Source organism: Bombina bombina, chromosome 12 (genome assembly GCF_027579735.1).
Source record: "Bombina bombina isolate aBomBom1 chromosome 12, aBomBom1.pri, whole genome shotgun sequence".
NCBI lineage: Eukaryota > Metazoa > Chordata > Amphibia > Anura > Bombinatoridae > Bombina > Bombina bombina.
In genome coordinates this window covers 64335611-64356185 of record NC_069510.1, presented here as the reverse complement: position 1 = coordinate 64356185, position 20575 = coordinate 64335611, and the positions used below count along the sequence as shown (strand labels likewise).

General features: G+C 40.0%; 1 protein-coding gene across 1 annotated transcript in view; it reads left to right on the top strand.

Annotated features, from left to right (window-relative positions):
- ATP6AP1 (ATPase H+ transporting accessory protein 1) overlaps window positions 1-20575 on the top strand; it is a 101148-nt gene that overhangs the window by 41732 nt on the left and 38841 nt on the right. The window contains exons 6-7 of the mRNA XM_053695777.1: window positions 14914-14999; window positions 17125-17366. Of these exons, the coding sequence (XP_053551752.1) occupies window positions 14914-14999; window positions 17125-17366 (328 nt within the window). The remainder of the gene's footprint in view (window positions 1-14913; window positions 15000-17124; window positions 17367-20575) is intronic.

The window sequence follows — 20575 nt, the reverse complement described above, 5'->3', positions numbered from 1 at the left end:
TATTACCTTGTATCCAAGCCTCTGCAAACTGCCTCCTTATTTCAGTTCTTTTGACAGACTTGCATTTTAGCCCATCAGAGCTGGCTCACCTGAACTACACGTGCTTGAGCACAGTGTTATCTATATGATACACATGAACTAACACCCTCTAGTGGTGAAAAACTGTCAAAATGCCCTGAGAGAAGAGGCAGCCTTCAAGGGCTTAAAAATTAAGCATATGAACCTCCTAGGTTTAGCTTTCAACTAAGAATAGCAAGAGAACAAAGCACAATTGGTGATAAAAGTAAATTGGCAAAATTGTTTAAAATGACATGCCCTATCTGAATCATGAAAGTTTATTTCTTTTTAATGACACGATGAGTCCATGGATCATCGAGAGGAGGCGGCAAAGAGCACCACAGCAAAGCTGTTAAATATCACCTCCCTTCCCTCCCAAGCCAGTCATTCTCACCTCTGTCTACTACTTAAGGAGGTTTTAGCTACTTTAGATGACAACAACTCTACGGTCGTTATTAACCCTAAAAAATCCAGTAGGCTTAACAAATATTTTGAGGTTCCTACCTCAATAGATGTTTGTTCCGGTTCCAGACCGAGCTTCTGAGATTATTACTAAGGAGTGGGAGAGACCGGGTATCCCTTTTTCTCCATTTCCTATATTTGAGAAGATGTTTCCCATAGCCGACGCTGTCAAGGAGCAGTTTCCACTCTAGCCAAAAGAACTACTATTCCTATAGAGGTTAGTTGTGCGTTTAAAGATCCTATGGATAAGAAACTAGAGGGGTTGCTCAAAAAGATGTATGTACACCAGGGTTTGCAGTGGCAACCAGCTGTGTGCATTGCTACTGTCACCAGTGCGGCAAGCTTTTAGCGATCCCTTACAAGGGGAAGACCTTGTTTGAACCGGGCTTGACAGAGATAATTTCTGAAATTACGGGAGGCAAGGGTCATCTTCTCCCGCAGGATAAGAGAAACAAACAAAAGGGACATCAAAGTAATTTTCGTTCCTTTCAAAATTTCAAGGGAAATTCTTCCTCTTCCTTTTCCAAGCAGGAACAGTCTAAGCCTGCATGGAGACCCAATCAATCTTGGAATAAGGGAAAACAATCCAAGAAGCCTGCTATTGAATCTAAGACAGCATGAAGGGCATGCCCCCGATCCGGGACCGGATCTTGTAGGGGGCAGACTTTCCTTCTTCGCTCAGGCTTGGGCTCGAGATGTTCCGGATCCCTGGGCAGTAGACATAGTGTCCCAGGGATACAAAATAAAGTAAAAAAAATTTCCTCCCAGAGGCACGTTTCTGCTTTCAAGATTATCTGTAGACCAGACAAAAAGAGATGCGTTCTTACGTTGTGTAAGAGACCTCTTCGACATGGGAGTGATAGTTCCTGCTCCGAACCAGGAACGGGGACTAGGTTTTTATTCCAATCTGTTCGTGATCCCCAAAAAAGAGGGATCCTTCAAACCGATTTTAGATCTCAAGAGTCTAAACAAATTCCTCAGAGTACCGTCCTTCAAGATGGAAACTATTCGTTCCATTCTCCCTTTGGTCCAAGAGGGTCAATTCATGACAACTGTGGATTTAAAGGACGCGTACCTACATGTTCCCATTTACAAGGATCATCACAAGTTTCTGAGGTTTGCTTTTCAGGACAAACACTTCCAATTCATTGCTCTTCCCTTCGGTCTTGCCACAGCTCCCAGAATTTTTTCAAAGGTTCTGGGTTCGCTTTTGGCGGTGATTCGCTTACGGAGCATTGCAGTGGCGCCATATCTAGACGACATCCTGATCCAGGAGCCATCCCTTCAACAAGCAAGATCACACACAGAAACTTTGTTGTCCTTCCTGCGATCTCACGGTTTGAAGATAAATCTAGGAAAGAGCTCCTTAGTCCCAAACACAAGGTTATCTTTCTTAGGAACAATAATAGATTCCATATCTATGAAGATTTTTCTGACAGAAGTCAGGAAATCAAAGATTTTCGATTCTTGTCTAGCTCTTTAGTCCACTCCTCGGCCATCAGTGGATGTAGGTAATCGAGCTGATGGTGGCAGCAATGTACATCATCCCGTTTGCTCAGTTCCACCTCAGACCTCTACAGTTAGACATGCTCAGGCAGTGGAACAGAGATTATGCGGATTTGTCTCCACGAATACTTCTGGAGCAGGAGACAAGGGATTCTCTTCAATGGTGGTTGTCTCGGGATCATCTTTCTCAGGGGACCTGCTTTCGCAGACCATCCTGGATGATTGTGACAACAGACGCCAGCCTTCTAGGATGGGGAGCAGTGTGGGGCTCCCTAAAGGCTCAGGGAACTTGGACTCAGTCAGAGTCTGTTCTCCCCATAAACATTCTGGAGCTGAGAGCGATCTTCAATGCGCTCCTGGCCTGTCCCTAATTAGCCTCGGTCCAGTTTATCAGGTTCCAGTCGAAAAACATAACTTCAGTGGCTTACATCAATCATCAGGGAGGAACGAGAAGTTCCTTAGCGATGAGAGAGGTAACCAAAATAATTCAGTGGGCGGAGGCCCATTCTTGCTGTCTGTCGGCGATCCACATCCCAGGGGTGGACAACTGGGAGGCGGACTTCCTGAGCAGGCAGACCTTTCATCCGGGGGAGTGGGAACTCCATCCGGAAGTGTTCTCCAGCTTGATTCTTAAGTGGGGTCAGCCGGAATTAGATTTCATGGCATCTCGACAGAATGCCAAGCTCCTGAGGTACGGGTCAAGGTCCAGGGACCCCCAGGCGGAACTGATAGATGCCCTGGCGGTTCCTTGGACCTTCAATCTAGCATAAATATTTCCTCCGTTTGCTCTTCTCCCTCGGGTCATTGCTCAAGTCAAGCAGGAGAGCGCCTTGGTGATCCTCATTGCACCGGCTTGGCCTCGCAGGATTTGGTATGCAGATCTGGTGGACATGTCGCCTCTGCCACCGTGGAGACTACCGTTGAGGAAGGACCTTCTAATTCAAGGACCCTTCTTTCACCCAAATATACTTTCTCTGAAGCTGACTGCTTGGAGATTGACCGCTTAATCTTATCCAAGCGGGGCTTTTCAGAATCGGTCATAGAGACAATGATTCAGGCTCATAAGCCTGTAACTAGAAGGATTTACCATAAGATATGGCGTAAATATCTATATTGGTGCAAATCTAAGGGCTACTCATGGAGTAGAGTTAGGATTCCTAGAATTTTGTCCTTTCTCCAAGAGGGTTTGGAGAAAGGATTATCGACAAGTTCCTTTAAAGGGTCAGATCTCTGCCCTATCTATCATGCTACACAAGCGTCTGGCAGATGTTCCAGATGTACAGTCTTTTTGTCAGGCCTTGGTCAGGATCAGGCCTGTGTTCAAGCCAGTTACTTCTCGGTGTAGTCTTAATTTAGTTCTCAAAGTTCTTCAAGGGGCTCAGTTTGAGCCTATGCATTCCTTAGATATTAAGTTGTTATCTTGGAAAGTGTTATTCCTTGTTGCTATTTCTTCTGCTCGCAGAGTGTCAGAGCTCTTGGCTTTGCAGTATGAGTCTCCATTCCCTATTTTTCATTTAGATAAGGTAGTTTTACGTACTAAATTAGGATTTCTTCCTAAAGTTGTTTCTGATTGGAACATTAATCAGGAGATTGTTGTTCCTTCATTGTGTCCTAATCCTACCTCTCAGAAGGAAAGGCTTTTGCACAATTTGGACGTGGTTCGTGCCTTTAAGTTTTACCTGCAGGCGACTAAGGAATTTCGTCAGTCTTCTGCCTTATTTGTGGTTTTCTCTGGAAAATGTAAGGGTCAGAAAGCTACGGCTACTTCTCTTTCCTTTTGGCTGAAGAGTATCATTCGTTTTGCATATGAGACTGCTGGACAGCAGCCTCCAGAGAGAGTTACAGCTCATTCCACGAAGGCTGTTGCTTCCTCATGGGCTTTCAAAAATGAAGCTTCTGTGGAACAGATTTGCAAGGCTGCAACTTGGTCTTCTCTTCACACTTTTTCAAAATTCTACAAATTTGACACTTTTGCCTCGGCTGAGGCCGCTTTTGGGAGAAAGGTTCTTCAAGCAGTGGTGCCTTCCATTTAGGTTCCCTGTCTTGTCCCTCCCGTATAATCTGTGTACTCTAGCTTGGGTATTGATTCCAAATAGTAATTAAAATGATCCGTGGACTCATCATGTCATTAAAAAGAAAAGAAAATTTATGCTTACCTGATAAATGTATTTCTTTTTTGACACGATGAGTCCATGGCCTGCCCTGGTCTTGATAGACAGGTTGTAGTAATATAACAGTGTTGGTTTTGCAAAACTGGGGAATGGGTAATAAAGGGATTATCTATCTTTTTAAACAACAAAAATTCTGGTGTTGACTGTCCCTTTAAAGGCACATTTTAATTTGTTTAACACTCCTGACTGACTGGCTCATCAGCGGTGTGCAGGATTGATACATATAGGCCATGTTTACATAGTTGCCATTCATGAATTATTGTCGCCATAAAGTGTTATACAATAGAGAGCTATACAATAATTGGCACAGCATTTACACTATGCAAACTATTGTTTAACTTCTGATGAATAGTTACCAAAACTTATGACTCACAAAAGGAGACATTAGAGGGACACTAAACCTTTTTTTTTTCTTTCATGATTCAGATAGAGCATGCAATTTTAAGCAACTTTCTAATCCCCTATTATCAATTTTCTTCGTCCACTTGCTATCTTTATTTGAAAAGCAATAATGTAAGCTTAGGAGACGTCCCATTTTTGGTTCAGCATCTGGGTTGCGCTTGCTGATTAGTGGCTAAATGTACCCACCAATCAGCAAGTGCTATCCAGGGTGCTGAACCAAAAATGGGCAGGCTCCTTAGCTTAGATTCCTGCTTTTTCAAATAAAGATAGCAAGAGAACAAAGAAAAAATGATAATAGGAGTAAATTAGAAAGTTACTTAAAATTTGAATGCTCTATCTAAATCATGAAATAATAAACTTGGGTTTAGTATCCTTTTAAGACAAATAGAGCAGGCAAAAAAGTGTGGAACTATAGCCGAAATTAAATCCCTTTGTACAGTGTCTAAGGTAAACGATGACGTGATTGCAGAGAGAAAGTTCATTCTTAAAGACGACAATACTTTACAATCCCAAAACGGAGTATGAAATAAAACAAGAGATTGAAATAAGAGGTTTGTTAGAAGCAATTTCTCTATGTTGCAGTGCGGATTTCTCACGGTTTCTAAAGATTACATTAGCTATGCGGAATATCATGTATATGTATATTAAATACATATGTAAATATCAGTCCTGCCCACTACCTAATGACTAAACAAAACCAATGATGTCTTGCATTGTTAAAACTAAAGGGAAAAATGGCTGTTTTGCAATTAACACCTGCAGAGGTTTTTGCCTGCTGTTTTTTCACAGCTAAACAGCGCTAGTTCATGTGTGCCATATACATTACATTGCTTAAGTGCAAGTCTGTCAAAAGAACTGAGATAAGGGGGCAGTCTGCAGAGGCTTAGATACAAGGTAATCACAGTGGTAATATATATATATATATATATATATATATATATATATATATATATATATATATATATATATATATATATTATTTATTTTTTTCATGTAATTAGCAAGAGTCCATGAGCTAGTGACGTATGGGATATACATTCCTACCAGGAGGGGCAAAGTTTCCCAAACCTTAAAATGCCTATAAATACACCCCTCACCACACCCAAAATTCAGTTTTACAAACTTTGCCTCCCATGGAGGTGGTGAAGTAAGTTTGTGCTAGATTCTACGTTGATATGCGCTTCGCAGCAGGCTGAAGCCCGGTTTTCCTCTCAGAGTGCAGTGAATGTCAGAGGGATGTGAAGAGAGTATTGCCTATTTGAATACAATGGTCTTCCTCTAGGGGATCTATTTCATAGGTTCTCTGTTATCGGTCGTAGAGATTTCTTCTCCTACCTCCCTTTTCAGATCGACGATATACTCTTATATACCATTACCTCTACTGATTCTCGTTTCAGTACTGGTTTGGCTATCTACTATATGTAGATGAGTGTCCTGGGGTAAGTAAGTCTTATTTTTTGTGACACTCTAAGCTATGGTTGGGCACTTTATATGTAAAGTTCTAAATATATGTCTTTAAACTTTTATATTTGCCATGATTCAGGATAATCAGTATTCCTTCATTCAGACTGTCAGTTTCATTATTTGGGATAATGCATATGAATAAATATTTTTTTCTTACCTTGAAAATTTTCAATTGACTATTTTTCTCTGCGGGCTGTTAGGCTCGCGGGGGCAGAAAATGCTTCATTTTATTGCGGTGGCGCAAACTTTTTTGGCGCAAAATTTTGACATTTCTGGCGTCGTAGTTGACGCCGGAAGTTGTTTGTAGTTACGTCATTTTTTTGACGCATGTGTATTCAGACGTTTTTTTGCGCCAAAAATGTGGGCGTCGGTTTCGACGTCAGAGGATGTGGGTCATACTTGGCGCCAAAAAATATGGGCGTTGTACTTAGCGTCAATAATGTGGGCGTCATACTTGGCGCCAGAAATGTGGGCGTCATACCTGTTCCACTTTTTTCTCACATTATTTCAGTCTCACTTTTTTATTGCTTCTGGTTGCTAGAGGCTTGTTTATTTTGCATTTTTCCCATTCCTGAAACTGTCATTTAAGGAATTTGATAATTTTGCTTTATATGTTGTTTGTTTTGTTTTTTTTCTATTACACATTGCAAGATATTCAAAACACTGTTCCTGTTTCAAGAGATGCTGAGGGATTCCTGTTGACTGATATCAGTCCTACCAAAGCTAAGTTCATTTATTTTAATGTTATGAATGTTTTTCTTTAGCTATGGTTTGTAATAAGTTATCATGATAAACTTTTACATACAGAATCCATTAGTATTTATGCTTTATATATTGCTATTCTTTTTATATCTTATGTACAAGATATACTTAGAAATTTTATAAGAATATTTTTCTGATTCTATTTTAAAGGCTTTGTCTGACGTCCCGCCTTCTAATAAAATTTCTAGGTCTTTTTCAAACTTCTTTTAGTTGATGAAGTTTCAAATGACCAACAACCTAATGAATTATCCTTCTCTGATGGTGCTTTTTTCTCATTCAGAATTTTTCTTCATCAGATATTGACACTAACAAATCTACTTTTTTATTCTTTAATAGAGTACATTTGTTCCTTGTTCAAAAGGTGTTGATTATTTTGGATATTGAAATATCTAGTTCTTTTGATTTTAAAGACTAGCTAACATTTAAATTCTGCTTGTTTATCTTCTGTGGTTTCTTCAGAGGGTTTTTTCCAGTTCCTGATACTAGGGAATGGAATAGGCTGAGAATTTTCTTTTAGTCCTTCTTTAAGGTTTTTAAATTGTATTCTTTGCCGGCAGTTAGTTTTCAGTTTTGAGGAAGGATTCCCCAAGTTTATGGGGCTATCTCTACTCCTGCTAAATATACTATTATTCTTATAGCAAATAGTATTTATTTATTTTTTTCCTTCAGATGGTCGTATCTTATTTAAGGAAAATTATTTTCAGGTACTTTTCTTAGACCTGTAATTTATTTGGCTGATGTTGCAATTGCTGCATCTTTCTGGTTGGATACTTTAAGATCAAGTATCGGATTATGATTTGTTTTAGCATTGTTAAAAGGACAAAATCTTCTATTCATTTGAAGTTCAGACTAAGTGCTATTGCATTGTCTTGTTATCTTGCATTTGTTGATTATGCAGGTCCAGTGTGTTGTCTGATCCTTTAACTTGATTAACATGCTAATAATTTCATTTGTGTTGTCATTTTATTAAAATATTTCGCAAATGAGGTTTAATCTATGTCTTTAGCTATTTTAGCTAGAAGAACTTTGTGATTTCAATCTTGGAATGCTATTTGATTTCTAAAATCCATATTTCTTTTTTTCCAAGATATTCAATTATTTGGTTCATAATTGGATTCAATTATTCAACTGTTACTCTGGGCTTCAAGATTGAGTTCTAAGACTAAAACTTCAAGCTTATATTAGTTTTCTGTTCTTACTAAGGAATGGAATCCTGAATTCTTCCCTGAGTAACATGTTTATAATTGGAAGTTTTTTGTTCTTCATTCAATTCAGCCTTTTAAAAGTTTAAAGTCAGCTCCTGAATTTGCATGTAGGTGTGATTCTTATTCCAGCTTGGCTGGTAAGGGGCAGGTTAAGACTTTTTTGAAATTTGTTTGGTTCTATTCGGTCCAAACTTCTTATCTTTAGGTACAGAATAAGTTTCAGAGTAAAACCGTCTGTGAGAAGTCTTTTTTCTCTATCATATTCCAGCTATTCCAGTAAGACTATCACTTTCCTGAAGTTTGTATCAGACCTGGAGTTTTCTGGGGTATTTTTTCCAGTTTCATTTTAGGAACTGGGTTTTGGGGTTTTATTCAAGACTATTCATTATTCCAAAGATAGAAAATCTTTTTGAATTGTCATATAAATGTACCATCTTTTAGAATGGTGTTTATATGGTCTATTCTGCCTTTTTGGTCAGTGATGGCATTATTTGTTTTCAATAGATACAATAGATGCATATCTTCATTTTCTGTTTTCATTCAGATTATTTTTATTTTCTGAGATTCTCTTTTTTTGACAAGCATTACCAATTTGTTGCTTTTCCTTCTGGTCTAGCGACAGCTCTAAGAATCTTTTCAAGGTTCTCAGTGTTCCTTTTTTGGACGGTATCGTGGTACTGGCTCAGTCTTTTTCGTTCTGTGGAATCTCATACGATTCAACTTTGTTGTTTCTTCAAGACATGGTTAGAGGATCTTTTAATCAAAAGCTCCTTGATTTCTCACACAAGGGTCACCTTTTTTAGGTTTCCAGATAGTTTGTGTCAATGTTTTTGTCTCTAACAGACAAGTGACAAGTTTATTGGGTTCCGTTTGTCGGAACCTTCAGTCTCTATTATTTCCTTCAAGTTGCTATATATGCATGGAAGTTTTAGGTTTCATGGCTGCAGCATTTTGATTCGATTCCCTTTGCTCATTTCATAGGAAACCTTTCCAGTTTTTTTATGCTGAATAATGGTGCAGGGATTCTAGGATTTCAATTTTTATATCTTTGAATCCTAATGTTTAACTATCTTTGATTCGGTGGTTAAGATCGCCATCATTTAGTTCTACAGGTCTCTTCGGTTCTTTCAACCTGGTCCATGATCTTTACAGATGCAAGTCTTTTAGGTTGGGAGGCTGTCTGAGGATCTTTGTCAGCACAAGGGGTTTGGAAATCTCAGGAGGCGAGATTACCATTTGATATTTTGGAACTCCGTGTATTCTCAGAGTTCTTCAGTTTGGTTTCTTTTTGAAGAAGAGACGTTTTTTTCAGACAGACAATGTCACAACTGTGGCGTATGTCAATCATCAGGGTGGGACTATCAGTCTTAAGGCTGTGACAGAAGTATCTCGGATATTTGCTTGGACTAAATCCAGCTCCTATCTAATTTCTGTGTTTTTTTCCCTAGGTATAGACAATTGGGAAGCGGATTATATCTGTTAATCAAGCTTTACATCCGGGAGAATGGTCTTTTTACCCGGATATGTTTTTCAATTTTTCAGATGTGAGGGCTTCCAGAAATAGATCTGATGGCATCTCATCTAGACAAGGAACTTCCCAGGGGCCTATTCAGGTTCTGGGATCTTCAGGCGGAAGTAGTGTATGCATTAACACTTCCTTGGAATTATCAAATCTGCCTATATTTTTTCATCTCTGGTTCTTCTTTTTAGAGTGATTTTCTAAATCATCAGAGACCAATCTTTGGTGTGGCTGGTGGCTCCAGCATGGCCACACAGGTTTTGGTATATGGTTCTTGTTTGGATGTCCAGTTGCCAATCTTGGTTACTTCCATTAAGGCCAGACCTTATATCTTAACATTCGTTTTTTTCATCAGGAATTCAAACTATTAATTTGATGGTATGAAAATTTAACGCTTGGTACTTAGTCATAGAAGTTTCTCTGACTCAGTGTTTATTACTATGTTGCAGGCTCGTAAATCTGTGTCTAGTAGGATTTATTATCGAGTTTGGAAGATTTACATCTCATGATGCTCTTCTTATGAATTCTCTTGGCATTCTTTTAGAATTCCTAGGATTTTATAGTTTCTTCATAAGGTTTTGTCTGCATGTTCCTTGAAAGGACAAATCTCTGCTTTTCTGTGCTGTTTCACAGTAAAAATTGCTAAATCTTTCTGATATTCATTGTTTTGTTCAGGCTTTGGTTCGTATCAAGCCTGTCATTTAAGCCAATGTCTCCTCCTTGGAGTCTTATTTTGGTTCTGAAGGCTTTTCAGACTCTTCTATTTGAGCATATGCTTTCTTTGGACATTAATTACTTTCATGGAAAGTATTGTTCTTTTTAGACATCTCTTCAGCTAGAACAGTTTTTTGAATTATCTGTTCTTTCTTGTGAATCTCCTTTTTCTGATTTTTCATCAGGATAAGGTGGTTTTTGCTGTCCTCATTTCAATTTTTACCTAAAGTTGTGAATTCTAACATCATTAGTGGAGGAATTATTGTCCCTTCCTTGTGTCCTAATCCTAAGAATTCTTTGGTAAGATTCTTACATTCTTTGGATGTGGTAAGAGTTTTGAAATATTATGTTGAAGCTACTCAGTTTTCAGACAGACTTCTAGTCTATTTGTTATCTTTTCTGGTTTTAGGAAAGGTCAGAAGGCTTCTGCCTTTTCTTTGGCATCTTGGTTAAAGCTTTTGATTCATCATGCTTATTTGGAGTCGGGTTAATCCCCGCCTCTGAGGTTTACGGCTCATTCTACTAGGTCAGTTTCTACTTCCTGGACTTTTAAGAATGAAGTTTCTGTTGATCAGATTTGCAAAGCAATGACTTGGTCTTCTTTGCATACTTTTACTAAATTCTACCATTTTGATGTTTTCTCTTCTTTAGAAGCAGTTTTGGTAGAATAGTACTTCAGGCAGCTGTCTCAGTTTGATTCTTCTGCTTATATTTCAGTTTTTTTCATTATCAAAATTGAAACTCTTTGATTTGGGTAGTGGATTAATTTTTCAGCGGAATTGGCTGTCTTTATTTTATCCCTCCCTCTCTAGTGACTCTTGCGTGGAAGTTCCACATCTTGGGTATCTGCTATCCCATACGTCACTAGCTCATGGACTCTTGCTAATTACATGAAAGAAAACATAATTTATGTAAGAACTTACCTGATAAATTCATTTCTTTCATATTAGCAAGAGTCCATGAGGCCCACCCTTTTTGTGGTGGTTATGATTTTTTTGTATAAAGCACAATTATTCCAATTCCTTATTTTTTGATGCTTTCGCTCCTTTCTTATCACCCCACTTCTTGGCTATTCGTTAAACTGAATTGTGGGTGTGGTGAGGGGTGTATTTATAGGCATTTTAAGGTTTGGGAAACTTTGCCCCTCCTGGTAGGAATGTATATCCCATACGTCACTAGCTCATGGACTCTTGCTAATATGAAAGAAATGAATTTATCAGGTAAGTTCTTGCATAAATTATGTTATATATATATATATATATCAAAGTTATACTCTGTGAAAAGCATTACTGGGCTTCTATGGTAAATCGCCATAGAAGAGGCTAACAATGTTATTGATAATGTAATACAAAGGGGGGGCTAAAAAGTTACTGTAATGTTAATTATTATCAATTAACAATATATCAAGTCCGTTATACAATGTGATATATAATCATAACTATAGTAGTTTTGTACATACAAAATAAGAGTCCAGAGAATAGTCCCAGATTTAGCAATATGCACTTCTAAGGTATAGGAGAATCCTCTTTGGATATAGGTAAATATAAATGGCTGCCTTCTCCTCACCGACTTAACCGGGTTACAACTGCAGAATATGAAAAAAAATAGGGGCACCTCATGTGCAGGATCATCAAATATATATATGAGTATAATACAAAATGAGCCAAATGGGTACTCACATATTAGTAGAGCACACCAATGTGCTAGTAGGTGCAGGCTGTAGAATTATCGGGTATAAGAGCTCACCCCCAGCTAGGATTTCCTGTGTGCTGCAGTGAATATATAAAGCATAGAGAGAATGCACTAAATGTGCAGATCAAACAAAATATGACTATATCAATTTAGAAGATGCCAAATGGGTACTCGCATACTGTCCAAGCACACCAATGTGCTGGTAGAAGCAGGCTGGCAGATTTCTAATGGGTGTGTCGGCTCACCTCCAAGGATTTTCCCAAGGAACAGGATCCAGGTGTAGGGGAGGATTGGTAAGTGTGTTCCAAAATCAATTAACACAGGCAGGTAGGTAAGGTATTTCCACTCAAAGTTGTTTTGTATATAAAAAATGGTATTTATTAAAAAAAGATTTAAAAACAAAGTACAAAGAGTGAAAAAGAGGGTATTCAAATATCCCCCTATACATGCAACGCGTTTCTCATCTTTAGGGCCGTTTCCTCAGGCATAATGTTTACCTTACCAATACATCTGCCTTATATAGCTCCTACCTAACGCAAATGAACCTTGTTCAAGCCTTAAAGGGACAGTAAACCTTAAAAATAATGTTATATAATTCTGCACATAGTGCAGAATTATATAACATTATTTAGGTGCTATAGCCATAAAAGCATTTTTTCCTTTTATATTTTGCTAAAATACGGCGCTTTTACAGACCCGCTCTCTGCTGAGCGGGTCTGTAATATTCAGTCAGCGCATCGGGCCAGCTGTATAGTCACAGCCCGGCCCGACCGCGCCATAAGACTAAGTGCAGCTCGCTCCTGTGACAGGAGCGAGCTGCACTTAGTGCTATGGCGCGGTCGGGCCGGGCTGTGACTATACAGCTGGCCCGATGCGCTGACTGAATATTACAGACCCGCTCAGCAGAGAGCGGGTCTGTAAAAGCGCCGTATTTTAGCAAAATATAAAAGGAAAAAATGCTTTTATGGCTATAGCACCTAAATAATGTTATATAATTCTGCACTATGTGCACTATATTGCACTATCCAAATATATATGAAGTGGCAATCACAATACACAACCCAGAACCTTTTCCATCAAGAGGGTAGCATAAGAATTAAAAATAAAAGATTGAATGTACACCTCACTTCATCTATATATTTCAAACAGAAAAAGGAAGGAAATACATTTCAGTCTGTTACATTTTATCAACATCGTCATTAGTGATTTTTATATAAATCACCGGTTAATATGATATAATATTGTCTCACAAAAACACACTTCAAAAAAAATTGAATTAAAATAAGTCCCTCCATCCTTTCTTATGGTATATTGTTGTGCCAAATTCATCTTTTATATCGTTCTGTGTGTGATCAGTTGATTCTCCCGTTCTCTTTTGCACAAAAACGTCATATATCAGATTGTTTATAGACTACTTCTGATTAGGCATATGCAGTCTGCATTTGATCACTTGCTTAGCCAATGTAGATCTTCACTGATGAGGGCAAATATGTAAGACCTATCATAACGAAGGTATGTCCGTTTTTTTGTAACCACCCACTTAATCCTAGCACCTATAGGATGATTTACCCCTTCATGTTATCTTTTAATTGGTTCGTGTGTACTATCGGTTAAATGTAACAATGATAGATTTACACTCAACCCCTTGATCGCTGATCAAGTTGCTGGACCCTATAATGGACTGTCTGTCACAACTAAAGTTTGTGTCACAACCGAAATCTGTGCCGCAACTGAGATTTAAGCCTTATAGTGGGTTGTCACAATTAAGATCCCCATCTGCACGCTCACTGTTGTTCCAAAACTGTACCGCAACCGAGATTCTCTCAGTCCTGAGCGGTATTTGTAAAATAGCAATAGGTGAACCAGTGCTGTTTATTCAATGTTCTCATCAAAACTAATACTATAATGTATGTGATATGACAACGTAAATCAACTGTATATATGTGTGAGCTGACACACCCATTTGAAATCTGCCAGCCTGCTTCTACCAGCACATTGGTGTGCTTGGACAGTATGTAAGTACCCATTTGGCATCTTCTAATTTCATATAGTCATATTTTGATTGCTCTGCACATTTAGTGCATTCTCTCTATGCTTTATATATTCACTGCAGCACGCAGGAAATCCTAGCTGGGGGTGAGCTGTTACACCCGATAATTCTACAGCCTGCACCTACTAGCACATTGGTGTGCTCTACTAATATGTGAGTACCCATTTGGCTCACTTTGTATTCTACTTATATATATATATATATTTATTTTTTTTGATGATCCTGCACATAAGGCGCCCCTCTATTTTTCTTCAACAATGTTATTGAGCATGTTGATCGTTCCTGTGAGTACTCTTTCTAAGGGAAAAAGGGGCAACCAGACTCCTTGCTCAGTGTGCTTAGAGAAATATGACTACACCTCACTGATGGGGCCCAATGAAGGCTGAAACAATCGTCTGGGGTTGCCGTGTTCCTTGTTCAGAGAGGAATTGCCTGGTATTTCAGGCGCTGGACTGACTGTAATAGGCGGAATCAGACTGATATACTACTCTGTGAAAAGCATTACTGGGCTAAAAAGAAGTTGCACCCAGGTGCTAAATCGCCATAGAACAGGCTAACAATGCTAATGAGTTGGTTTGTTTCTGTGAGTGCGCTTCTCTCTGTATGTATGTAGTCTCCCTAAAAAAAAATAAAAAAATACATCGTCTTCCAGTCATTAGGAACATTCTCTTTGAAAAGTCAGGGATCAATATACATGTACGCAATCGCTGTGTTGCATGTTGCCGGGTCATAATTCTGTATCCTGCTGTATACACTCCAGCCTCTATAGGACAGTGGAAATATAACTAATGAAATTACTTTGTTTTTTATAAACTATGTATATTTAATAAATCATTATATTTTGAGTTTAATGTCCATTTAAAAAGCTTGTTGAAAAACATTATGTGAACGGTTTGTTTTCTCTTGCAGATGAGGTGATTGGACAGGTCCTGAGCACACTGAAGTCAGAGGGTGTCCCATACATTGCTCTCCTGACGGCATTCAGACCTTCACGGGTAGGTTTTGCTGCGTAGCACTGACTTTTTTCTACTACTGACTGCATTCACATCCTCACAGGTAGGTCCTAGAAGCCATTAAACCACTTTGAGTATTCACTGCTTACATATGGATGTGGTATGGATGGACATTGTGGTTTCACTTTGAAATGGCTGCCAAGCTCCACCCGCTGATGAAATCACGATCTGGGCTTCAACTAGGCACTCTGCTGAATAGCCTTTGCAGTCTGTTGAATCCTACTACTGAGTCTTTTGTGATTGGCCGCCATATGCAGCCCAGGTTGTGATTCATCAGTGGGTGGAGCTTGGCAGCCATTTCAAAGTGGGCAGAAAAAATATTCCTTTTAAAATAACTTTTTACTGTTCCTGCTGCATGATATAGAAAAGATGCAGGAGGCTATTTGCAGCTTAATCTAAGGAAATACTTTAACATGACCAAGGTATAGGCTGTCCCTATAAGAGAACGTAAGACTAGTGGGGTTTGCTAGTTCATGAGATAAGTGTCACTTACACTGTAAACCTATGTCATCCTTTATTGGGCTGATCTAGCCAGAATAGCCAGAAACATTGTTTGACTATATAAAATGTTGCAACGTAACATATATATATTTTTTTGAGGCATCAGAATGTTCTTTGCATTTATCTACAAGCTTGCTAGAGTAGTGTATATTCTAAGAAGCTTATAAATAAAGCTTAAAGGGGTCTTCTCCAAAAGTGTGATTGTTTAAAAAGATACATAATTCCTTTATTGCCCATTCCCCAGTTTTACATAACCAACACAGTTATATTAATACACTTTTTACCTCTGTGATTATCTTGTATCTAAGCCTCTGCATACTGCCCCCTTATCTCAGGGCTGTTTACGACTTGCATTTTATCCAATCAGTGTGGTCTCATTTGTAACTCCATAGGAGTGATCACAATGCTATCTATATGGTACACATTAACTAGCACTGTCTGGCTGTGAAAAGCTCATAAACTGGACTGAGATAAAGGCAGCCTGCAGGGCTGGTTGTGCAAAGCTGGGGAATGGGTAGTGAAGGCAATAAACAATAACCATTTTGGAGTAGACTGTCCCTTTTAAGATTTAGGTAAATAATTGCTATATAATGTAGTTAAAGAGCCATTGTAGTGATAGAATTAGAAATAATTAGTTAGAGCATGTCATTTTATCACTAGTGATTCTGCAAAGCTGTATGTTTACAGAGGTGGACTGAGAGGTTGGGCATATAGTACCTGGATGGAGGGCCCGGCATGTAAGGGGGCCTGCCAGTGGCATGTCCAACGCTTTTGGTGGGCGGCCTTCTCTCACAGTCACATGGTGACAGCCGAGCTGGGCCAGTGGTTGTGAGTGGGTGACAGCAAGTATGGGACCACACACACAGTAAATACCTACATAGTGAGTGCCTGCTGCCCTTCTCTTCCCCCGTTTAAACATTAGCTAGCGCAGCTACAGCACTGACAACTGAGTTTATGGTTGTCAACTGGGGTTGGGCTGCAGATGATCAGAAGCTATCCGCATCTAAACAGCTAAGTGTGGGTGGTGTGACGTCCCTAGTGCTTGAGTTGGGGCAGTGTGCCTGGATGGTGGATCTGTTGCTGTCGACTGGATAGGCAATTTGTTGTTCTTGCCTGGATGAAGGACCTGTTGCTCTGGGGACCCTGGAGTGTGGCGTCTGGCTCTAGTAAGTGGGGGATCCTGTAGGGGTCTGTTGCTCTGGGGGCCCTCTCTCTGGCCCTTGAGGTTGTGGGTCTTGGTGGGCCATAAGAGTTAGGGTGGGTGAAACAGTGGGGGGCCCTTCCCTAATTTTGCTCAGGAGTCCTCGTTGGTTTCAGTCTGCCACTGTGTGTTTAAGCTCCCTTTTAAAAGGTGTAAAGTACTTTTTCGAACCCACAGAGCACTGCTGCTCCCAAGTTTAAACTGACATTGATCCAATCAGCAGCGCTAGTTGCCTAGCTAAGTTCCAAGTGGTACTTTAACTGTGTTTAACCCCTCTGCGTGGGTTAAACATATAACTTTGCGGTGTCGCTAGTGATATAACTAAATGCTCTAACAAAATAGCTAACATGATCACTGTTTGTCACTTATAATTAATCTATATCTCTTTATTTCTCTTCTGTCTAGGTAATCAGAGAGTCTGCATTTGCTGTGGGTGATATTAGGCGCCAGTTACTCGCTTCATCTCAGACCTCACCCACGTACCCTCCTGTGATGTTTAACGGCACCGGAAATACTCCCTGCATCCTGTTCTGGGCCAAGAATGTCACTGTTTCTGTGAATAACACAGAAATAAATCTGACAGATAAAACCTTCAACAATAGTGATGTGACTCTCACAGGCTCCCAATGCGATAGCACAAACGCCACGTGAGTGATGGATATGAATTAGGTGATCACACACCAATAAGGGTGATGCCCAGTTACATGTGAGTGTGGATCTGGGGCACAGTTGCTTAGTACGTAAGGAGTTTGGCTCCATAAGTGAGTAGTTAAGGTGCAGTTACACAATTTGAGTGAAAATTATACAGTATGGGCAGTTTGTTGCAGTCACACAGAAAAAGGGTTGTTGCCTTATTGGTCTCACAAAACGTTCCTTTAGTAGATTGTGATACATTTCAATGGACCAACAAAATCAAATTTTAAATCAAAATTCCATAAGCTTTCAAGACCTTGAAAGTCTCTTCTTCAGATGTAGATGTTCGTCTGAAGAAGAGACCTGCGAGGTCGTGAAAGCTTATGGAATAAAAATACCTTGATTTTCTTGGTTCATTTAAAGGTATCACAATCATTTGCAGTTACACAGTGACCATTTACTCAGTGAGCCTGGCGTTGGTTACAAAATGTAAATGATGATTGCAATAAAGCCCAGTTACACAATGAATAAGAGCAGAGTTGGTTACATTTTGTTTATTTCATTACTCAGAACACAGTCCGATTACATAATGTGAACGACTGAATAGGTTAGAGCTGCAACAACTAATCAATATAATCATTAAAATTCAATTATGAAAATAGTGGTCAACCTCATTCGATTAGTCGCTCTGCGCAAGGCACCAGCTGCTTCACTCCGATGAGCTCCTGCACATGGAATTGTGTTTTACGATAATGTCCTTAGCCTAAAGGACATCTACAGACGTTTACTTTTCACTTTTTCCGGATAGTGCAAGTTTCTTTTTCACCTTACTACTACTCTGGGTTAGATCACCTGTGCAACCCAGAAATAATAGGAGCCATCATTTGGATTGGGTATATTAAATCACTGAGCTGCCAACTCACATGGTTTGGCCGTCTGCTGTGTTTTCTCACTGTCACACGGTGATCTACATAAATAACACAGTGTGCTGGAGACCAGTGAGAACAGCTAGGTGGCAGCAGTGAAGAAGACAATAAAGAGGGACAGCCTGAGGAGGACATCAACAGTCAAGCTAGAAATTATGTCCAGGCTTGCTTTAAGAGGCCCCTTGCATTGGTGAAGAGCTAACAAAGATAAATAGCCCACCTTTGTGAAATTGGCAAAACCCTACTTATGCATCTCGGGCACCTCAACACCATCTTGAGCGCCTTTTATCTGCTGCAAACAAAATAGCTTGCAAAAAGAGAGCCAGCATTATGTGGATCTGTTGACATTTTTGCATTTCAATGCAAAACTTCTGAAAGAGTGAATAACAGAATGTTATAAACAGTCTTCGGTCTTCTAGTTCTACATCTTTTTAAATAGTTCATGGTTTTGTTTTGCTTTATTATAAAAATGTGCTGTGCTCGGCTGCTTAAAAATTGAACAAGCAGTTGTGTTAATGTAAATTTTTTTTGTTTGTAGTTTATATTTTGTAACACTGTGGATTTTAAATATTGAAAAAAATGGTATTGGTAGTTTTTTATCCGAATAATCGAAGAAATAATCGGCCAATTAAGCGATAATGGAAATAATCATTAGTTGCAGCTCTAGTATAGGCCGTTACACGTGTGAATGGATTTATTGGTCATGTTTCATATGAGAGAGCCATTGAGCCCAGTGACACTTTGAGAACCTGTCCGCATGGCTTCGCGGTCCACCATTACACATTTAATTGAGTGTGTAATGTCGCCCCCTTCACTCCTGTGACCTGATGACCGCTACTTTTTACATTTTGGAAAGCAGGCTCGCATTTGCGAAACTGCTCCGCAAGGGCTCAAAATCAGCTTATTCTACTTAGTACATGCAAGTGATCGAATGGACCTGGTTGATTGAATGGGAACAGATTACACTCTGTGTATGTGATTGAAAGTAACCATCTGTGTGGGCTAATAATTGCGCCAGGTAGCACATTGTGTGGGCGATTGAATGGGACAGGTAACACTCTGTGTGGGTGATTTAATTGTCCAGGTAACACTCTGTACAGGTGATAGAATGTGACAAGTTATATTATATGTAGGTGATTAAATATTAAATGGCCAGATTACATACACTCTGTATGTATGAGCGACTGAATGTGACAGGTTACAGCCTGTGTGGGCGATTGAATGGGACAGGTTACAGCATGTGTGGGCGATTGAATGGGTCAGATTACAGCCTGTGTAGGTGATTGAATGGGCCAGGTTACAGCATGTGTGGGCGATTGAATGGGCCAGGTTACAGCCTATGTGGGCGATTGAATGGGCCAGGTTACAGCATGTGTAGGCGATTGAATGGGACAGGTTACAGCATGTGTGGGCGATTGAATGGGTCAGATTACAGCCTGTGTAGGCGATTGAATGGGCCAGGTTACAGCATGTATGGGCGATTGAATGGGCCAGGTTACAGCATGTGTGGGCGATTGAATGGGACAGGTTACAGCATGTATGGGCGATTGAATGGGACAGGTTACAGCATGTATGGGCGATTGAATGGGACAGGTTACAGCATGTATGGGCGATTGAATGGGACAGGTTACAGCATGTGTAGGCGATTGAATGGGACAGGTTACAGCCTGTGTGGGCGATTGAATGGGACAGGGTACAGCATGTGTGGGCGATTGAATGGGACAGGTTACAGCATGTGTGGGCGATTGAATGGGACAGGTTACAGCATGTGTGGGCGATTGAATGGGACAGGTGTCAGCATGTGTGGGTGATTGAATGGGACAGGTGTCAGCTTGTGTGGGCGATTGAATGGGACAGGTGTCAGCTTGTGTGGGCGATTGAATGGGACAGGTGTCAGCTTGTGTGGGCGATTGAATGGGACAGGTGTCAGCTTGTGTGGGCGATTGAATGGGACAGGTGTCAGCTTGTGTGGGCGATTGAATGGGACAGGTGTCAGCATGTGTGGGCGATTGAATGGGACAGGTGTCAGCTTGTGTGGGCGATTGAATGGGACAGGTGTCAGCTTGTGTGGGCGATTGAATGGGACAGGTGTCAGCTTGTGTGGGCGATTGAATGGGACAGGTGTCAGCTTGTGTGGGCGATTGAATGGGACAGGTTACAGCCTGTGTGGGTGATTAAATGGGACAGGTTACAGCCTATGTGGGCTATTGAATGGGCCAGGTTACAGCATGTGTGGGTGATTGAATGGGCCAGGTTACAGCATGTGTGGGTGATTGAATGGGCCAGGTTACAGCATG